Source organism: Balaenoptera musculus, chromosome 14 (genome assembly GCF_009873245.2).
Source record: "Balaenoptera musculus isolate JJ_BM4_2016_0621 chromosome 14, mBalMus1.pri.v3, whole genome shotgun sequence".
In the NCBI taxonomy this organism is placed as follows: Eukaryota; Metazoa; Chordata; class Mammalia; order Artiodactyla; family Balaenopteridae; genus Balaenoptera; species Balaenoptera musculus.
In genome coordinates this window covers 23511524-23531373 of record NC_045798.1, presented here as the reverse complement: position 1 = coordinate 23531373, position 19850 = coordinate 23511524, and the positions used below count along the sequence as shown (strand labels likewise).

Below are 19850 nucleotides of genomic sequence, written 5' to 3'. Positions count from 1 at the left end.
CACAATGGTATCAGCATAAGGTAGATTCAGATAAGTGTTAATACAGCTCTATTTAATTGAAAACTCTTATTTAAGTAAAAAAGGCAAGTCAAGACACCCTTTGGAGAACAAATAAAATAAAATATGGTAAATAAATGGATTACTGAGCCTCCATGCTAGAGCCATAGAATACATTAATTAAATTCTTATAAATAACTGTTTTCTGTCACTGGAATACGAAAGTTGTGCTACCTCTTGGGTACATCTGTTACTCACTACAGTTCTCAATAGAAACTCTCAACAGAAACCAGATTCATTCTGAAGACAAAGGATATTAGTTTTATGAATCTTTTAGCATAGTGGCTGTCCCCCAAAATGCAAGTAAAAAATCTGTGCTGAGCCAACCCAATGTCCTCGAGCCAGACTGAACTAATGATTATAAATGGGGGAGTGAGCAGGTGATGGGGGCAGGCTGGTAAGAGCTTCTTAACAGCTTGTGGAAAAATCAAGATGAGCTCCAGATACCAGAAACTGCTTAAAGAACCATGCCTGGGTTACCACAGGTGAGGTTACAGTAAACTAAGGAAAGGAAAAGAGTGCCCAATCCACATGCATTAGCAACTCCTTGACACCTGCTCTCCCCAAAGAGAAACAATTCTACAGGGTAAACAAAAACTTGAGAGAGATATTAATGCCTTCCTTTAGCACAAGATGATTAATTAGGTGTCTATTCAAATAGCTCAAAGATAATCATTAAGTTTAAAATGCACAGGTAATTGCAGCTCAACTTAGCAAAGCTCATTTCTTCTAATCACATCCTAAAAGTAAAGACCAGGATGGGGGAAAGAGCTGAATTAAATATGTAGATAAACAACAAACATCATTTATTAGCACTGCCCTGTATTTTCCAGTACTGTGGCACTTAGAATAAAGGAGTTCCCAGATCCTATCACCATTGACCCAGTGCATAGCTAACTGGAGCTGAGAAAACTCAGGTCAGACTCTAAAAGGGAAGCCCATTTAAAAAAAAAAAAAAAAGTTTGCATTAAATTTTGCAAGTAACAGAGGTGTAAAGAGAAAACATTTACTAACTTGTTTAAGAAACTCATTTCAACAGTTATTTTCAAATAAGCAGTTTTCTTTCCTATTTTTAATCACATCTCCCCAGTGACTCCTCACCCTTTCAGGTTCCCATAGAGTACCATTAATGTAGTATAAGTAAATCTCATTAATTCAGGTCCTACCACCTTGGAATTCATAATAATTCGGAAGGGGCTAGACTGAAGTTTATCTTTGCATGATCTATGAAAAAAAGATTTGCTACACAAATTAATAGAGTAACAAGATCTCAGGAGGGCTGTTTAAACAGTTCAGAAGTGTTTTAGAGCAATTCAGAAGCATTCATTTGCATATAATTATTATGCTAATTACAAATCATTCTTATCTATTCATTAAAGCAGATTCCCAAAGGACCACTAATTGTCAATAACTTGTTGGCCTAGTTTCTGTTACTGAATGTACCTCAGAGGAACAAAACTGCATTAAAAAATATTCTCTAATTCAACCCTCTCATTAATCCTTACTGGCTTTCCACCAATGAATCCTTAAAGCTGAATTTTTAAACAACTGCCCTGAGAACTGAGAAATGCAGTCAAACCTACACACCCAAACAGAACACTTTCTTGTAATCTTTTCAATCTCATAGAGACGCTGCACAGAGACCTGGGGTGGGCGAGCTTGGTGGACAGGGGAGGGGGACAGATGCTGTCAACTGAGCTCTGTGCTGAAAGGTGGCCACAGCCTAGAGCACTGCTGGGCTAGAGCACAGCTAGAGTAATCGCCTCCTCCATTCTTTCTCATCTTGTCCGAATCAGAGCCAGAGCCTGCCAACACTGTCATGTTTATGAAGGCAGACCCCCAAAGCCTTTGGAAGGTTGCAAATTGACAGAGAAAGAGCAAAAAACTCAGAATTTTAGTTACGAAAAGAAGTTACAACCAAAAGCCTGATGTGACAGACTCCATCTCCTACAACCTGGCAGGGAAACTAAATAGTTGGGCTCCAGAGGCTGGCTGGGTTCCTGGAGAGCCCAGGGCTGGCAGGTACTCCCCAGCCCTCCTCTCAGGGGTCAGTAGGCTACTGGTTTGGATAAGCCTGTGTTTCATACACAAATATACAATATATTTGTTACTGTTACATTATATTTATTATTATATGTTTATATAGTATAGCATTTAAAAATGAAGACATTTTAAACTCTTAAAACCAATGAAGTAAGTTTCAACATACCAACAAGTCAGTTTTATTAAAGATGATTGTTAAATATATATTTTAAAATTAAACCGCGTATGCCTAAAACATAAACAATATGTTTAGGAAAGTTTTGCTTAACATAAATGCATTTATTTCCTTAAATGACAGTAGATCACAGAACCTATTACATCAAATTCCTTAAACTAAAATGGGAATGTCCTTTTGAAAATGCACAGGGTGAGCCCTCTCCAGTAAAATGTCCATTTTGGTTCATGATCTGGGCTTCAGGCACAGCTGCATCTAAATCCCAGGACCCCATTAATTCCATTAGCACCAATTTAACAAACACTAAATGGGAAATAATTGCAGAAAAAATTTTAACTTTTTTTTTTTTTTTTTTATAGCAAGAGCAAAATCTGATAAGCAGCATCATTCTTGCTACCATTTTAGGAAAACTTACTTACGTTCCAGGCACACACTTTCTCCTAGTTAACCCTCACAACCTTGGAACAAAGTTACTACCATTGCCACTGGGGGTGAGGAAGTGAAGTTCCTTGCCCAAGTTCACGGTGGCTGAGCAGAGCCGGGACTCAGATGCTGCTCTGTGGACACCCAGGCACCACGAAACGTTACTGCAAAAATGTGACGTGATTTACACTTCATCACTTGATAAGACTCAAGTACCCTAAGGGATGTTTACTCCCACTCAGTCTAGAGAACCTCTCCTTGAGGGCTTTACACTGCTGAAAAGGGCTTTTATAAGGAATAGACTTTAAAAACTTGATTTGGAGCTGTTTATGCTAATTTCTTTAAAAATATCTGCCGTTAGCTGCTCAAAAAAAAACCATTTTCTAACTCTTACCAGACAACTTCTCCCCCCTAGGAACTACTTCACACCTGACCACCTCCACCACCCTCCCTGCTTTTTTTACTTTGAAATCATGGAAGAGATTAGAAGTAAACACCAATAACAGGTTCTAGTGGAAAAAGTATTTTCTGCAACATAAGCTTGTACACACAGAGTTTTCAGAGAAATTTTAAAATTCTTGCTAAGATTTAAGCAAGCATGAAATAAGCAATGTGCTCTTTTCCCACAAGAGGGCACTGCCATCCAACTATGCCTTCAAATACACAGGACATTCTCTAAATCCACCACTGGATGCAAATCTAAGTGTTCCAGAGTACTTGACCATGTAAGGCAGCCGAATAAAGTGGGAAACATTTTCACATTTCTTTTTAATAAGAACCATGCTTACATTTATTTATATCTTCTTTGAGAATGGAGAAAAGAAAAAACCCTCTGTAACTCACTACAAAAAGGATCTTGACAATGATTTGCTTCACAGCACAGCGAAGGGAGATGAGACAAGCCTTTGACAAGTGACGTTTCTTAAGCAAAAGCAAAACCACCACTACCTCAAAACCTGTACTTGAGTTGTTCTGTTTTTTTCCCAGAGGTCAAGGAGGCTCTACTACAAGTCAGGAGCTGGATCACAGCTCTCACCTCTTTGTGATGCACACACTTTAATAAAGAGCTTTTGGAGCTCTTGCACATGTACCGGGGATAAGTTACACCCTTTCAAGATAGAAATGAGTGTCTAGGTTCATCCTAGTGGCAGAAGGGAGAGGTGCTCTACTGGGTTGAGTGTCTGCTCATGCCACGGAGACCTGAAGCACCTGGCAACCACAGGCTCCTCGCACTTGCTGGAGCCCAGCCACAGACTTCCAATAAACAAAGGCTCTCTCCACGGCTGAAGAATGGGGCAGCCACAGCTCTGGGAGGCAGAAAGCCCTTCTTAGGAAGTGAGAGGCCAACAGCTGGAACAAAAGTAACATCTAAGATGCAGGCGCTTTGTGAAAGCTGTGAGCAGGAATGAACTGGAGTGACGGTCAGCGCTGACCATTTAGGGTTATCAGCTACCAATGGTTAATTCCGAAGTCTATTAGATTGACCCCAAAAGTGTCACTTCTGTGGCTCAAAAGCTGACAAATATTAACAATTTCATATGGTCTGATCAAATATTTAACTTTTTCCAGCCGAATTTCATCATGTTTCTGATTTTAAAGAGAAAAAATTTTAATCTTATAAAGATTACTTAGAAAGCATATTTTATGATTCTTACATTTCTTTAAAATTATGAAGTTTTTTTTTTAAAGGCAGTGCAATAAAGCATATGTTGCCAAGACTATCTACTCAAATGTGTAACATCTGGGTACTGTCTCGCAGAATGTCTGATCAAAAGAAAAGATATGCCCGAATCCTTCCTAGAGCACAAGAAACAAGCACTGTTTAAAAGTGTGACCAAAACTTACATGCCTACATAAATTAAACCAAGTTTCATCAGCTTTCCATGGCTGACATTTAGGAAAAAGTATGTTTAAAATGAGCAGTAACTTTAAAACAATACATACTCATGGTTTAAGACAATTATAAAGTGCCAGATTGTTCAATACTCAAATAATGGAATGCTGTTCAAAGTGAAAACAGCTAAATGGGTGGAAAAGGCAAGTCTTACATGTTCATTTCCAAAGGCAACCAAGATTTCAGAAAATCAGATACAGCTTAGCATACTTCTGCTCTCAACTAAAATGGGCCCACCGAAACATATCCACCAAACAAATGGATCATAACCGGAGAACAAATGGTCAGTGCTGGAAAGAACAAGCAAAAAGCACAAACTTTAAAAGCCAATTCATTTTCCTGGAGACCACCATCACCACGGGACTCCTACAAGCAGCTTGGATGAGCCCAACAATCCCATTACTGCCTTTGGATAGACAATTAAATGGTGGGGGCTCTTCAGTTAGTAAAGTACTAAACTCCAAATCTCCCATCTAGCCAGCCTTTGAACCTGGACTTTGCAGGCACCCTGGAGCCCAGCACTGGTCTCTATCAGTTGTGAGAACAAAAGCTCTTTGGTGGAGGGCACTTGACACCACCAGACTACACAATCAGAAAATAGGAACTCCAAGTCACTTAGAAACACTTTAACATGTTCACTGATTAAGAATCTTGCAGGCTCTTCAGACAGATACAATTATTACTTTATCTGGAAAAATATTTACCACGCCAACACAGAGCAAATAGCAAGTTCCAATAAATGTTTGCTAAATGAACATGAAAATATATGAGTGGTGCTCACTGTAAGTACCCACACCAAAAGACATCTTAGGGTCTCCAATCCTTTTATTCTGTTGTATGTATGCAAATTTCCAAATATGCCAGAGTTTAGCAGTTATGGATGGAGGTAACAAAGGCCACCGACGAAAGCTGCTATTTCGGGGGGCAAGAGAAGATGGATGGAAGAGCCAGCACTTGCTTGTTTTAAATAAATTGAGAATGCTCTTAATCAACATAATGCAAAGGAAGAACAGCATACAGTGAGATGTTCTAGAAAAATAAGTCAGCAGCCCTGCTTTTGAGTCCACTGGTAACGTGGCTTGCGGGAAAGTTACAGCACTTCCCTGAGCTGAAACTCCTAAACAGTAAAATTAGCGACTGGTGTGAATGTTTTGGGACCACGGCCTCCAATTGAGATTCCTTCTGCTTCCAAAATCCTAGAAGGAGAGTGCCCCCTCTACAATGTTGACCAGTAACAGCGTACTAGAGCACTTCCCAAGGGTGAGCAGAAATCACCTAGAGAGCTGGACAGAGACAGCCCAGGGCCTGGAAGGTTCTGACCTGGGAGGAGGAGAATTTACATCTCTAACAAGCTGCCCAAGGGCAGACCTTGCTTAAAAGAAAAGCGTTTTGGCCAGAGTCCTAGCTAAGGTTCTGAGGGGCAAGCTTAGGAGTTAGCCACAACGTTCCCCAGAGGGCCTCAGGGGCCCTAAAAAGAAGCTTGTAACCTCTAAAGAACAGTCAGAGAACTGGACCAGTGGGCAGATCCAGCCACAACTGAGATCCACACATGTACGGCCTTCTGGCCGTGGTGGGGGTGTTCTCCAAAGGAGCCCAAACAAGTGGGGAAACTACGTAGGCTGGAATGGAGCAGAGGGGTTCCAGGCCCCGTGAGGGAGTGAACTTTATCAGCAGCCCTGGCCTCTCACCTGGGAGTTCCTGTGTCCCCTGGGGTAGCAAGGAAAGAAGCAGGACTAGTGAGTGGAACCACACTTTGCTCCAGGAGCTCCTGCTGAAAAAGCTGCTCAGGAGAAGTTTTCTACTGGAAGGAGATGGCACAGAGCCATCTGGAGTCCAACAGCGGCGACCCAAGGACCACAGCCCAGGGAGGGAGGTTTGGCTACTGGGGGCAGGCATCAGGGCTGAGGGCATAGAGCTCTGAGTCCAGAGTGTGAGACACCTCCTCGCCACCACTTCCCAGGGGGGACAATCGCAAATGTGGAGAAAAAAAAAAGGACTTGGGGTAAACACGACATGGCAACCAAGGCAATTATACTCACGAGCATGTAAGGATAACGACCTGAGAGTAACAAATGGGGCAGAGGGGGGTTAAAAAGGACAGAAGAAGGAAGAGATATGTATGAAATCTGAGCTTTATCTTAAGAGCACAAGCTTCCTGGGTCACTCACAATGAAAGTGCCCCTCTGAGCTCTTTGAGGAGTCTCCACTAAGGACCTGATCCATCAGACCACACCTTGCACATCCTTTCTGTGACCCAGAAACAATATGGCATGTGAGTTTCTAGCTTGTGTGTCTTCCTTTTAGGAATACCATCTTCAGTGAAACAACACTAAGGTTAAAAAACTGGGCAACTCTTGGCTTTGAAATGCCTCATTTGGGAAAAATCTTTCACCTTTAATTAATACACCCTAAGATGATGAAAAAGGGAAAAAATTATTCTCTCTTTAAACCTGCTGCATTTTAATTTGGCATAGATCTATATTTTTCAACTGTATCTCCCAAACTTTTATGCCATTAATATTTGCTTATTACTGACATCTAAAAAGCAGATGTTCAGCTTTATCAATTTTAGACCTGTGAGCCTTAAAATTTTGAATTGAACATTTATTTCCACGAAAAAAAATTATAAATTATAAAAATAAAGTCCCATAGCATGTACTTCAGAGGAAGCATAGACTACAGAGGAAGGCTGATACAATCCTTTCCCGGTTACACATAAATACCTAAAATGTGGTTCCAATTTCTTTTTCTTTTCTTTTCTTTTTTTAAAATTGTGCTCATTTTCTTTCAAATTACTTCCAAAAACGAAGGTCTCTCTGATGTTAATCGTGTGTACACTTCGGCTTACACTTTAAAGACTCTTCCTCTCCTGGGAAGTGACTTTTGTATACAAATCATGGAAAGCTACTTAGACAAAGTGCTGGAGATGATTAAAAGGGGCCAGATTCAAATTCATACCTTAAAAAAAAGCAGAAGCAGATGTCAACTGACTCATTTGTGTATATTTTGGAAATGAGTTGAAGATATGCATGTGCATTTCATCAGGACATTTAAAGAATTCTCAACTTTTTATTGTGGTTATGTATCAACAATGACTTTAGGAATTAAAAATACTGGGGGCTTCCCTGGTGGCGCAGTGGTTGAGAGTCTGCCTGCCAATGCAGGGGACACGGGTTCGTGCCCTGGTCTGGGAAGATCCCACATGCCGCGGAGCAACTGGGCCCGTGAGCCGCAATTACTGAGCCTGCGCGTCTGGAGCCTGTGCTCCGCAACAAGAGAGGCCGCGATGGTCAGAGGCCCGCGCACCGCAGTGAGGAGTGGCCCCCGCTTGCCACGGCTAGAGAAGGCCCTCGCACAGAGGCGGAGACCCAACACAGCCATAAATAAATAAAAATAAATTAATTAATTAATTAAAAAAAAATTATAAAAAAAAAATACTTTAAAACTTGTATTCTGGTGTTTTACGCTGGACACCTTGACTCCTCCTTACAATCTGATCTAACTGAAACACTTTTTAATCTGACAGAAAGGCATCTGCTCATTCAGAAAGGACAGAGTTTTTAGAACTGAAGGCATGTCACATATACTTCATGATCCAGAATTAGTAAAGAAGGAGCTAAAGTAGCATTTGTCCATTTAATATTTGAACAATAAAAACTTCATTTCCTCCAAACTGTCTCCCCATTGCCCTGCTTTTTTTTCACACCACAGAGGAAAAAATCTGCAAATTCTCTTTGACTGATCAAACCTTTACTGAAGAGCTCTCTGCATGTCAGGCATTGAGCATCTTGTTAGGTCCTAGAAACAGAGATGATCAGTACAGTCCAGGCCCCCAAGGGGCACCCAATTTACTGAGGAAGGCTTTTCAAGAGTGATATCTGGGTTATATTTGAAATGGGGGAGGGGCAAGAAGCTGAGGGGATGGAGGAGATGTGGGGGCAGGGGGTGTGTTCTGATGGAACGTGATGTGCTCAGTGGCTGCTGCAATTACAAGCAGAAGGAGCCTTCCCTCTAAAAGGATTTAACATCTTAATACTTCACTCCAATGCCTCTTTCCACTAAAACAAGAAATCTGTTTTGCATGGTAGCCAAAAGAAATTGGGTGGGGACATTTAAGCAGAAATCTCAGACTGCTCAGCTTGTTTCATTAGGCAGTGCTGTTATCTTCTAGAAAATACCAGAGAATGGTGGCTATAGTAACAGTCCTATGCAGATTTCCCATAAGTCATCAAGGAAAAAACCAAATAACCCATAAATTTAAATGTATATATGATTTCTGTAGCAAATTACTCTGTGACTCTGCATCACACTGACAGTTTTTACAACTCCTTGTTCCTAGAGTTATTTTGACAATGTCATCCTTCGATTATGTAAATATGTCAAAGCATCCACCCAAGTATTCAGTTACACTGTGGGTCTAATCACATCCCTTCTATGCATGGTGAAGTACAGTGCATAAGCATGACCAAAACCCAGCAAGTCTACAAGGAGAGGAACCCAGCAGAGAGAGTTAAACGCTAGAAGCAGTCAACAGTTACTCTCAACTAGAATAACGTTCAGGGCTGTGTTTGTATTAAATCCAGCTGCAGTGACAGAAACCCCCCACCAGGTGGAGTAAAAAGATTCAAGCTTCACTTCCAACTTCCTGGTTTCTTAACTCCCAACCTTTTCACATTTGTCCTGATTTGGGAGAGCTGGCTACTTATCCTCTCAAAATTACTAACCGACTGTTTTTACTTCTTTTAAAGCAAGTAGTATGCAGGACAGAAATTCAACCATTTAAGACGTTTTAAGAAAATTTAGCTCATTCAAGTAAAACCAGAGTTCATTAAAAACAAAATAAAAACCAAGGAATTAAGTCAGACTGAGACTAAAACCTCCAGGAGTTAAGGTGCCAGGCTGAGCATGGAGAGATGACTACACCTTCAGGTCTCCCTACTGAAAATCCACCTTGTTGGCCCATGCACAGTTACCAAGCTCCCAATTCTAGTATCACTTTAATCCTTAAAGAGCAAGCTTTAGGTACTAAAGATTGGCCACTGGTATGGCAGACGTATCCTAAGATGACCCTTTTCTGCCACTGAGTCACAATCTTGTGTAATCTCCTCCCCTGAGAACAGGTGGAAGCTGTGACTTGCTTCTAACCAAGAGACTGTGGCAAAGGTGATGGGCTGTCATTTCTTTGATTAGGTTACATTACACGGCAACTCAATTTGTGGTGATCTGTCATGTAGCAACGGAAAACTGAACACTGAGTGAGGACATCCCCTCACCCCAGTCCACTGGGCATGTCTCTGCCAGAGCCTGACTCTTCTACCCCATCTAATCTAGCTGCTCCCATTTGCTGAAGAATCACTGTCACCACCATCTTATACACATTTCTTGACCTCTATACGTAAGCAAGCAAATACATGCATATAGATATTATCTTTTTCTCTCTACATTATCTTGGAAAGGATACCCTATCAGTACAAAAAGACTCACTCCCTTCTGGTGACTACACTGAACTCCACCATACAGGTGGAACCACGTTTTTCATCAGTTCCCCATCGATGGAGAAACATTTAAGACTTCAGACTGTTTCCTTATAAAAATCTTATGCTTATACATTTGGTACTTCACATTGAGTAGGACCAATTCCTAGAAGTGGAATTTTGCTGGGGCAAAAGGCACGTGCATTTGCAATTCTGCAACAGAGGTTGTGTGACTTACACGCCCACAGGGAATGTATGTGAGTGCCTGATTCCTCACCCCTGGCCAACCCAGGTGTTACAGGTTAGTTTCTTCATTGCCCTCAAGCTCATCAGGTTCATTTGACACCTATTCACAAGTCGCCACTCTGTGAAGAGTTCTGTGTTCCTGAACACAGAACAAGACAGCAAAGAAATGAACAAGAGCTGAAACTCAGCAGAGGGGAAGACTGATGCCAACGAAAGTGAAATCCCCCAGAGGCAGATCCTGCAGGACACACAGGCTTTGGACAGAGAGGAAGGTTCCCAGAAGGGAGGCCAGAACAAGCAGTGTGATGTGGCCAGTGGCAGACCAGCTTGAGGAGAGGAAGACAGTGCTCAAGTGGCAGCTTGAAAAGGGACAAAGCAGACAGGGCCTCTGCTCGGAAGGAGTCGAGCCAGTGGAAAGAATACTGGACTGAGTTAGAATTTCCACTTCAGGCATCAGCTCAACGACCTTGAGAAAAACACAGTTTATCTTGCCTTAGTTTCCTTACTTGTACAACAGGACCTCCCTGTTTAGCCCTGAAACCAAACTATGTGTAGCTGCAGAACTGTGTTCAAAGTAAATCGTATGGTGAAGACTAGTGTGAGACATGCAGAACTGTGCTGGGAGAGGGGCAGAGGGAACTCCCCAGCCCCATGCTCTAGGCACTTGTCCTAACAACCAGAGTGGTTTCCAAGAAACTTAGGGTTCTGGAAAGCAGTTTGAAAGCACTGAGGCCTAGGTAGCTAAGGTTCCCTTCAACTCTATTATTCCAACCTCTCCCTCAGTGTTGGATAACACACCTGTACCTCTGCTTCTATTCTGCTTGCCTGCAATTCACTCATTCATTCAACATGCATTCACCGAGTACCTATTACAACCCAGGCACTGTTCTAGGAGCTGGAGAGGCAAGGGTTAACAGTACAAAGATTCTTCCCCCTAGGGTTCAATTTCTATTTAGAAGGGAGAGAGAAAAACATGTACAATACATCAGAGCAACCCGGGTGAGAGGGAAAACTGTAATGAGAGTGGGGGTAGACCGCTCCACCCATCAAAACACTACTCGTCGTCATATTATGACTCTTCCTCAGTCTTTTCAGACCTCTGTCCTCAGATCATTTCTTTTCTCTGAAATCCTGATGCGCTCTGGACCAAGCATACACCTCCACCATTTGTAACTATTTCACTGTACGGGGTTTGTCTCACCCAGAGTGTAAGCCTCTTGAGGGTACTGTACCAATCTTGAGGAGCTCCCGGGGGCTATGCCAGCAGCACAGGCTGAGCCCCATGATATGAGTTGACTGCTATGACAACTTGGCCATTTCAGAAATGCAAGTGCGTTCTTAAAGCCTCCTTTGACACCATGGGCTATAATTTCCAAGGAACATAAAAGTGCAGAATCAAAGGAACAAATTAATTCAACAGAAAACCAAACTGGATCTGGCAAGAAGTAAGGAATGCCAGGTGGTCCAGGTGTTTGCAATAGAAGCTAATTCTAATGCAAACATTAACTAGTGGAGGCCAAGCAGATGGGGGGTGGAATCTGAAGGGAGAGTGTGGGGCAACCGTCTGTGCCAGCAGAGGGGACAGAGGAGGCTGTGCAGAAGGCAGAGGCAGAGCCTGAGCCCCGTGACTCCCCCTGCTCCACCCACCTCAGCCTTCACAGGCCCCCAGGCAGCTCCGTGCTCTGCTCCTCACCCCAAGCCCCGAACTGTCAAGGGCACCCTCACCTCCCACCACACAGAGTTCCCCTCTCCCCTTTTATAGCAGAAAATATGCATGTCAAGGTTTTTTCTTTTCTTTTTTTAATGTCAAAAGGTCTGAGAATCCCTACATGATATCATTTGTACTTGTAGTTTCCACAACTGAGAAAACACACAGACAAAAAGCTGCTGTGACACACATGTTCACAGTAGCACTATTTACAATCGCCAAAAGGTGGAAACAACCCAAATGTCCACCAACAGAATAATGCATAAACAGAACATGGTGTTCATACGCTGGACTATTCTTCATGCATAAAAAAGAATGACAAAATGACACATGCTACAAGGTGGATGAACCTTGAAAACATTATGCCAAAGTAAAAGAAGCCACAAACAGAATGCCAGATATTGCTATGATTCCATCTATATAAAATATCCCAAACAGGTAAAACCATAGGGGCAGAAAACACTTAGTGGTAGCCAAAGGTTGGGAGGAGGGAGCAGTGAGGAGTGATGGGTACAGGGTGTCCTTTCGGGGAGGTGAGAATGTTCTAGAACTAGATGGTTGTGATGGTTGTACAACACTGTGAATGTATTAAACGCCACTGAGCTGCACATTTAAAATGTCTGAAGTGGTAAATTTAATGTGTATTACAATAAAGGTACTGTGAATTCAGTAAACTTTAAAATTAACTAATCTTTAAAAGTGTAACTTGGAAAACAGGAGCTATGAACGGTGAAAAACAAAACCACACATACATACGTGAACACTTATTCACTCTCCAAACAACGCTTGGTGTACAGATTCTCAGAACTCCTGCTAAGAATAATGACAATAATGGCAAACATTTATTAAAGTAGGCACTGCTCTAAGTGCTCAAATTTAATCCTGTGAGATAATTAGCCCCATTTTTCACAAGATAAAACAGGGAGAGAGGTTAAGTAACTAAATAGCCAGTAGGAAGCAAGACCTCAGAATTTGAATCTGAAGCGCATCTAGTTTCAGAATGTATGTTCTCAGTGACAGCGCCATGGACTCAACAATGCAGACCCCTCTCATCTGGGCCCAGTCCATTCTCTCTCACTATCTATCCCCCCCAACATCCTTCCAAAAAGAGTGCCACCTGCTGAGCCTCTGCACTGTGGTGCCTTCCAGCCAGAGCCCCTGTGGCAATGCTGCTATCGTGCATCCCAGGCCAGCAGTGCCTTCCCTCCTCTCTGGAGGTGAGGCTGGGGTGGAAGGAAGGGAATGAGGGCCTCCAGGGCTCTTGCACAATTGGCCTGAACTGTTCTTTCCCCTTGCACTCTTGCCTGCAAACATTGTTTGGGAGCCCATTTTAGCCTGAGGACAGGAACAAAGAACTACTCTTGTACCCCGGCAAAACCAAAGGTGCCTTGTGCTCTGCTGGAGAACAAGGTGGAATGCAAACCTCTGAGCCACAAGACTGGACCGTTTTGCTTGGCCAGCACAACTTAGTCAAACACCCGCAATACGATCCGAGTGCCTTCACCCAATCCTGGTGGGCAGCACTGATGTTCCAGGCATCTGAGCTACCCTGACCTAGCCGTTAGTGACCCACTCCCAGTGATCTGTCACCCTATCACCACTCTTTAACATACATGAACTCATGGCTGGAAGAGATACCAAGAGAGATAAAGGGGCCAAACAGACACCTGAATATTGTTTTTAAAACAGAATATACATTCATTTCTAAGGATAAAAAAGTCCAATATAACTTGAGGTGGAAATATCACTAAAACTGAAATAACTTCAAATCACAGCATGACTAAAATTTAAGAATTTCTATGACAAGAGTCCCTTATCAGTGCTCACACTTCTTATCGGGGAGGGGGCCCTAAACAGAACAGGACCTGGCCTAGCAGAGGGTCACTGCTGGCAGTCCCAACCCCAGTGATTTCTGAAAAAAGGTCGAACCTTTGTTTTTGAAAGCTTACCTTTCAATTTCAATGGCAAAACCAGACATTTATTATTTGGGTTATTTCTGTTCAGCTAACAACACTGCTCAAGTTCAGGGAATAAGCACAAAAATGAAATGGAAAGGGATCCTAACTGAATGTGCCGTGCTTTGCCATGACAAACCAAGGGGTGCCACTCTTACTGCAAAGCTTTAGTTCTCTAGACTAGCAGGAAGAGGGACACTGGTTATTTTAGCACGTAAAAAATCCACAACTGTACCCCACACACTATAAGAACTGAGTTAACATTTATAAACTGGGGCAAAGTAATAACAAGGGTCTTAATTGCTGGGGTTGGGGGGAGGGGGGCAGTGATTGGTGAGGAGTAAGGGTCCTTACTTTTTGGGAAAACATTTTTTTTAAATTAAGTCAAAAGTCTAGAGTACAAATAATTACATCTAGTAAGACTCAAAAGAGAAAGCTACACAACTGTTAGACTGGGATATTCTACCATCAACCATTTCCCACAAATGACAACTTTAGCCCTGAATTACTGAAAATTTGCATGTAAATTAAATTTTTGCTTTCTTAATCAGACTTTAAAAGTATAAGGGACCCATGGTATTTAAAGAAGCTCAAGAGAAAATTCTTTTGTAAAATAATGTTATTTTTTTCCCCCCCAATGAAAACAAACTCCTATGTATATCCTGGGTATACTGGGATTTCTCAGAGGGATCACCTGTGCAAAGGTGAAATCTGCACAAAAAAACAAATCACCTTCTCTCTTATTCTCTGATCTCTTTCGCTGCTCTGATCTCTTTTTGGACCCAGACCTAAGTTCCAGGCTTATGTCAGTGTAGAAAGGTAGGTCATACCAGAAAAAAAATAGAACAATTTTTAGATGTAAAAGGCAACAGGTTAAAACGTCATCGAGTTGTACATCATACTTACTGCTGGTTCAACTTGACTTCGATCAGCAATATCTATGTGGACAATTTCAACAGTTTTCCATGTGTTCGGATCTAAACCGTGTACCTATATATGACAAAGAGAAAGGAAACAAAGCAAACTGTTAGGCAAAACTACTACACTTACATACATAATCTTTTATCTTTAGACTCTCGGAGTACATTATGAGGAATAAAAAAAATCCAAATTGCTATTTCATTAAATTAGTTGTCTGAAGGCTGGAGGGATCTCAAAATCGTTTACCTCTGTAACCCCAAATAATAAGTGGGGATGGGGGAGGGGGAGAGGGAAGAGGATAATGCCAAATTAACAGAAATCTGTCACCATTATTTTCTGGTAGCCCTTAGAGATGATTTATACAAAAAATGTACCTGACCTATGTTTAACCCAAATGGTACATGACAAAGTCCTTGTAACCTCTAAGTCCTAGACAAACAGAAGGTGACACTATAATTACATTTTAAGAGGCTGCACTGTATGGTCTAAATCCTCTCCTGTATTTGATTATCCTAAAGCTATTCAGTTTCAGTAGGATGTCAATTCCTCTATACCTCATATGTTGTTCAATCATTTATTTCTGAAACTCCATCTACGAACCCATAAAGAACTGTTTAAAAACTGCCAAAGATACGCCCATGTGAAAACTAAAAATGGCAAATTAAATCATACAGACTAAAGCATACCAAAATACCTCATTTCGACTCTAAATTTTAGAGCTACTGTTAAAAAAAAAAAAACATGAAAAGTCAAATGATCATCTCGAAGAAAAACTCAAGTCAAATACTACAAATTATCATTAAAGTTCTACTGATTGGCACCAGTAACATTAAAGCACAGGAAGAAAAGAATCTACCACAATTACCATAAACTTACTTTCCCGTAACAGCCTATCGTAAGGTTGGAATGGTAGTTCTCAAACTGGAATGCCCACCAGAAAATAGACTGCTGGACCCCATTTCCAGAGATTCTGATTCAGTGGGTATGCAGTGAGGCCTGAGCACCTGCATTTCTAACAAGTTCCCAGATGCTGCTGCTGGTCCAGAGACCACACCTTTGAGAACCACTGGGCCAGGGCATCAACCTATACCAGATGCCCTCCCAAGTTCCCTGCCAAACCTTACGAAGTTAATGAGTCTTAACTGAGTCTTAACTGATTTTTTGGTAATTTACTTTAGGGATAAATGTGCACCGATTTGTAAAAGGCAGGAGCTTGTCAATATTTCTGTAAATCAGTCAGAGTACCTTCTCCCTCCCGCCTTTTGGCCATTTCTCTGAAATCAACCCATATTCCAGCAAAATGGAATGGAGGTGAAAATTAAAGCAATCAATTTTGCTACGAAGAGCAGCTCTGGCAAATACAGAGATGAAAAGATGGAAAAAATTATCTGTGAATTTTTATCTATGCTCTCCCTCTCCCAGGTAAAGAGAGTTGCTGATAAAAACAGCAACCTCACCGAAGTCCACTCACACACCAGGGCAAGGGACTGACAAGGAGGCCCATCTGTTTCTGGCTGCGTGCTTGCCTCACCGCAATCTGACACACCCCCGGGTGTGGCCAGGTGCCCATCTAAGGCAGGTGGCATCACTTTGGTGATGACAAAATGACTACAGTATTCCCATTTCCAGGGCCTTCTACACTGAAAGCCCAGAGTCAAAACTTACATTTTCTAATGTTCCCAAGTCTGGTTTGTGCCATGTTTCAATTTTAATGAAGAAATCATCTTTCATATATTCATTCTGCAGAAAACACAACAGCAAAATGATAGTGATCTTTCACTGGTTCTTGGGGCTCATGTCTGCAGGAGCTTTCCCCAGCACAAGTATCCATGCTTTGACTCTATAGGAAGACTGACATAGGAACACTGATCCTCAAGTGACAAAGAATCATGAGCTGCCTACTTTTACAGACTTGTCAGGCAAACCAACTGCTGCATGCTTTTAAATAATGTAAACAACCCTGCTTGTCATGCAGCACACAGGGCTAATATTAAAGAAGCTGTGAGGTTTGGCGAGTGAATCTGGCATTCAAAGGAAGTAGCAGAAGCAAAATAAAGTGAATAGGGAGATTTTTGAGGCAAGGCTGGAAAGAGCCCCTTAACAACGGAGCACGAGGTGGAGAGTGAGCTGGTGCCAGGAGCACCGAGGAGGAGCCGTGCAGCAGTGGGCAGTTTTAAGAAAAAGGCAAGAAACAGTTGAAAATATTACTATGTAAAGCAAAGTTTAAAGATGAAGAGTATGTGACACAAAAATAGTTTTACTCACCGTTACAACTGAGGCATAACGAACAGGTAGGCGACAAAAGGGAGAAAATGTCAGAATATTAATCGGAGCCAAAATAGTCTGTCACAATATTTAATGTCACAAAGATTAAACTACCTGCCAACACAGAACATTTGGTTTACATCTGCAAAACACAACTTCTAAACAGTGATACTATAGGATACTTTAGATTGTGGAATCAATAATCTAATTTTAAAACAATGGTAAAAGAATAATGTCACAAAAGCAAAACATCATTTATAAGGCGAGCTTAGCAAACAAGAGGAAACGTGCAAGGAGTCTGTGCGTCTCACAGCCCCCTCTACTGTGCGGCAATACAAGTAAAGTACTGCTGAAACCACAGCAAATGACACTGTGCATGAGAATGACCTTTCTTTAAGGTTTCTGTATTCCTTTTATTTGCTCCCCCGTGGAGCCTGCTTGGTCAATGGAGGACCTCAAGGTGCCTGTCATCTGGGAATGAACACGTGTCCCTCACTAGGGCCTGCGGGCGGGAGCCAGCGCAGCTGCTTCTCTGCCACAGTGAGTGCAGTGACTCCCCGAGAACCCAAAGAAGGCCTTGCTTCGTGTCACCCTTCTCTAAGGCGCGGGCACCGCAGTCCCTTTCCTCATTAGCCGCAGGGTAGAAGGGTGAAACGGTTTCTGGGAACCAGACTTACTTGTTCTACAGTAGGGGTATGCGTTCCAGGCTTTCTCGTGAAACACCAAGGAGCCCTCGGGAGCAATCATCCTCACGAATGCAGGGACTTTGCTTTGAGGAGAGAAATACTGGGTATATTTTCAACAGCACCATTAATTCTTTGTTGGCTGCTATTAGACTGCTTCAAAGAGTACTCAAATATAAAATTATTGTAAAAACAATGAAATGATTAAGAATGTGTTTAACCAAACAGAGGGTTGTTTTTTAAAATAGAAGCAATTCTTTCTTATGGCTTTTGCCCTACTCCCCTAATATGAGATCTAAGGGTTAACTGAAGCTATTCAACCTGCACATAATACAACACAGAAGTTCTCTCCTGCAGTTTATAGACTACACCACATTGTTTCTTAATGCAGTATATAGTCGCCAAAGATGACGACTCTGAATAAAAGTCCTTTAATACATTTTACAGAATAAACTTAAAGAAAATGATAATGTGAAGGATCCATGTAGAGAGTAAGATATTCAAATATGTTCAAGTATAAAATTTTGTAGACTTGGGAAATGAATGTTAATTGCTGCCTCAAGTATGGTCAGAGTAGACTGGTTAAGTATGTAATTAATACATGATAAGTTTCTGCAAATTCATGAGATAATCAGGAAAGATTCCAACAGACAAATGGGCAAAGGACATCCACAGACATACCACAAACAGAAAACACAACTGGTTAACAAACAGGGAAAATCAGTTTTATCAGTCTTCAAAGCAGTGCAAATGAAATGACCATTTTACTGATTGGTACCTACGGTACAGAAAGCAGTTTTACATGCACAGGTTTTCCACAGGTTGGATTCAAATCCCAACATCACCACTTAGAAGCTGTGTGACCTGGGGCATATTATTTGGCGCTCTTAACTTCCTCCTGTGTTGAACGGAGTTCATACTATCTACTCTGCAGGGTTATTGAGAGGATTCCATCAGATAGTATCTGTAAAGTGTTTAGCAATGGCGCAGTGCAATGAGAGCTCACTAAATGGTGGTTATTGCTTTTTAATTATAACTTGACATGCAGCTGGGTGCTTTCACATGCCTTTCTTCACTTTAATCCCTCAATAACACTATGAGTTAAGCATTAATTCATTATTTCATGTAACCATTTAAGTGGCTGAATAACTGTATGTCAAAATGATATCCTCCAACTTGAAGCCCTGCGTATATTTTTTCCATCAGAGCTGCTTTCTGACAACTTTCAAGCACAACTTAATTTCCTAAACTAAGAGAAAGAACAAACTAAAGATACATGAGACCCAGAGAGGACTGCTAGCCCCATAGTAAGATTGAGCAGTTGACCAAAGATATTCCTATGCTGAATTTTGGAGACTAAGCAAGGTAGATGGAATGAACCCCACACCAGCCAGAGAGCTGCGCAGCTACAGTAGTGTGGACAGTCCTTTCCTTGCCTCTGCTGTACCAAGAACGGTACAGTTTAGGAATTCCCTACAGTTTAACTCACCTGATTTAATATGCATCTTAAAAAAATGCCATAACTATTAAATGCCTTGTTTACAGACAGATGAAATGAATGTATTCCAACCAAAAAAACAAACAAACAAACAAAAAAAGACAGCATACATGAAAATAATATCACATTAAAAGTCAAGGAATCTCTAAGCAGTCCAAATTATTTCTTCCACTGCTAAAAAACTGGAACCAAAACTCCTTTAAATGTAGGAGAGGTCTAATCAGGGTATAACATAATACATATGGGGAATTTTTTATAATACTAGCTACAAGATTACCTGTCATCTGAGAGAATGACAAACAGATTATATCAGTGGTTCACTTGGTCAACTTAGAAAAAGGCAGGAGAAAAATAGCTGTGTACCAGCTCAGAAACATACTCTTAACTATTCTATTTATTCCTATAGTGCCCAATATTCTAAAAACCTTAATATTCATCAAGTTTTAAAATTTGCTGACACAAACAAGAAAATTGGCAGTCAGTTACTGAAGGCCAGCATGAGCCAAAT

General features: G+C 41.5%; 1 protein-coding gene across 3 annotated transcripts in view; it reads right to left on the bottom strand.

Annotated features, from left to right (window-relative positions):
• PITPNB (phosphatidylinositol transfer protein beta) overlaps nucleotides 1–19850 on the bottom strand; it is a 61650-nt gene that overhangs the window by 26216 nt on the left and 15584 nt on the right. For all 3 annotated transcript variants that reach the window (XM_036874844.1, XM_036874842.1, XM_036874841.1), the window contains exons 4-7: nucleotides 17839–17930; nucleotides 17162–17169; nucleotides 16562–16636; nucleotides 14882–14965 (exon numbers count right to left, since the gene is read on the bottom strand). In XM_036874844.1, the coding sequence (XP_036730739.1) occupies nucleotides 14882–14965; nucleotides 16562–16636; nucleotides 17162–17169; nucleotides 17839–17930 (259 nt within the window). The remainder of the gene's footprint in view (nucleotides 1–14881; nucleotides 14966–16561; nucleotides 16637–17161; nucleotides 17170–17838; nucleotides 17931–19850) is intronic.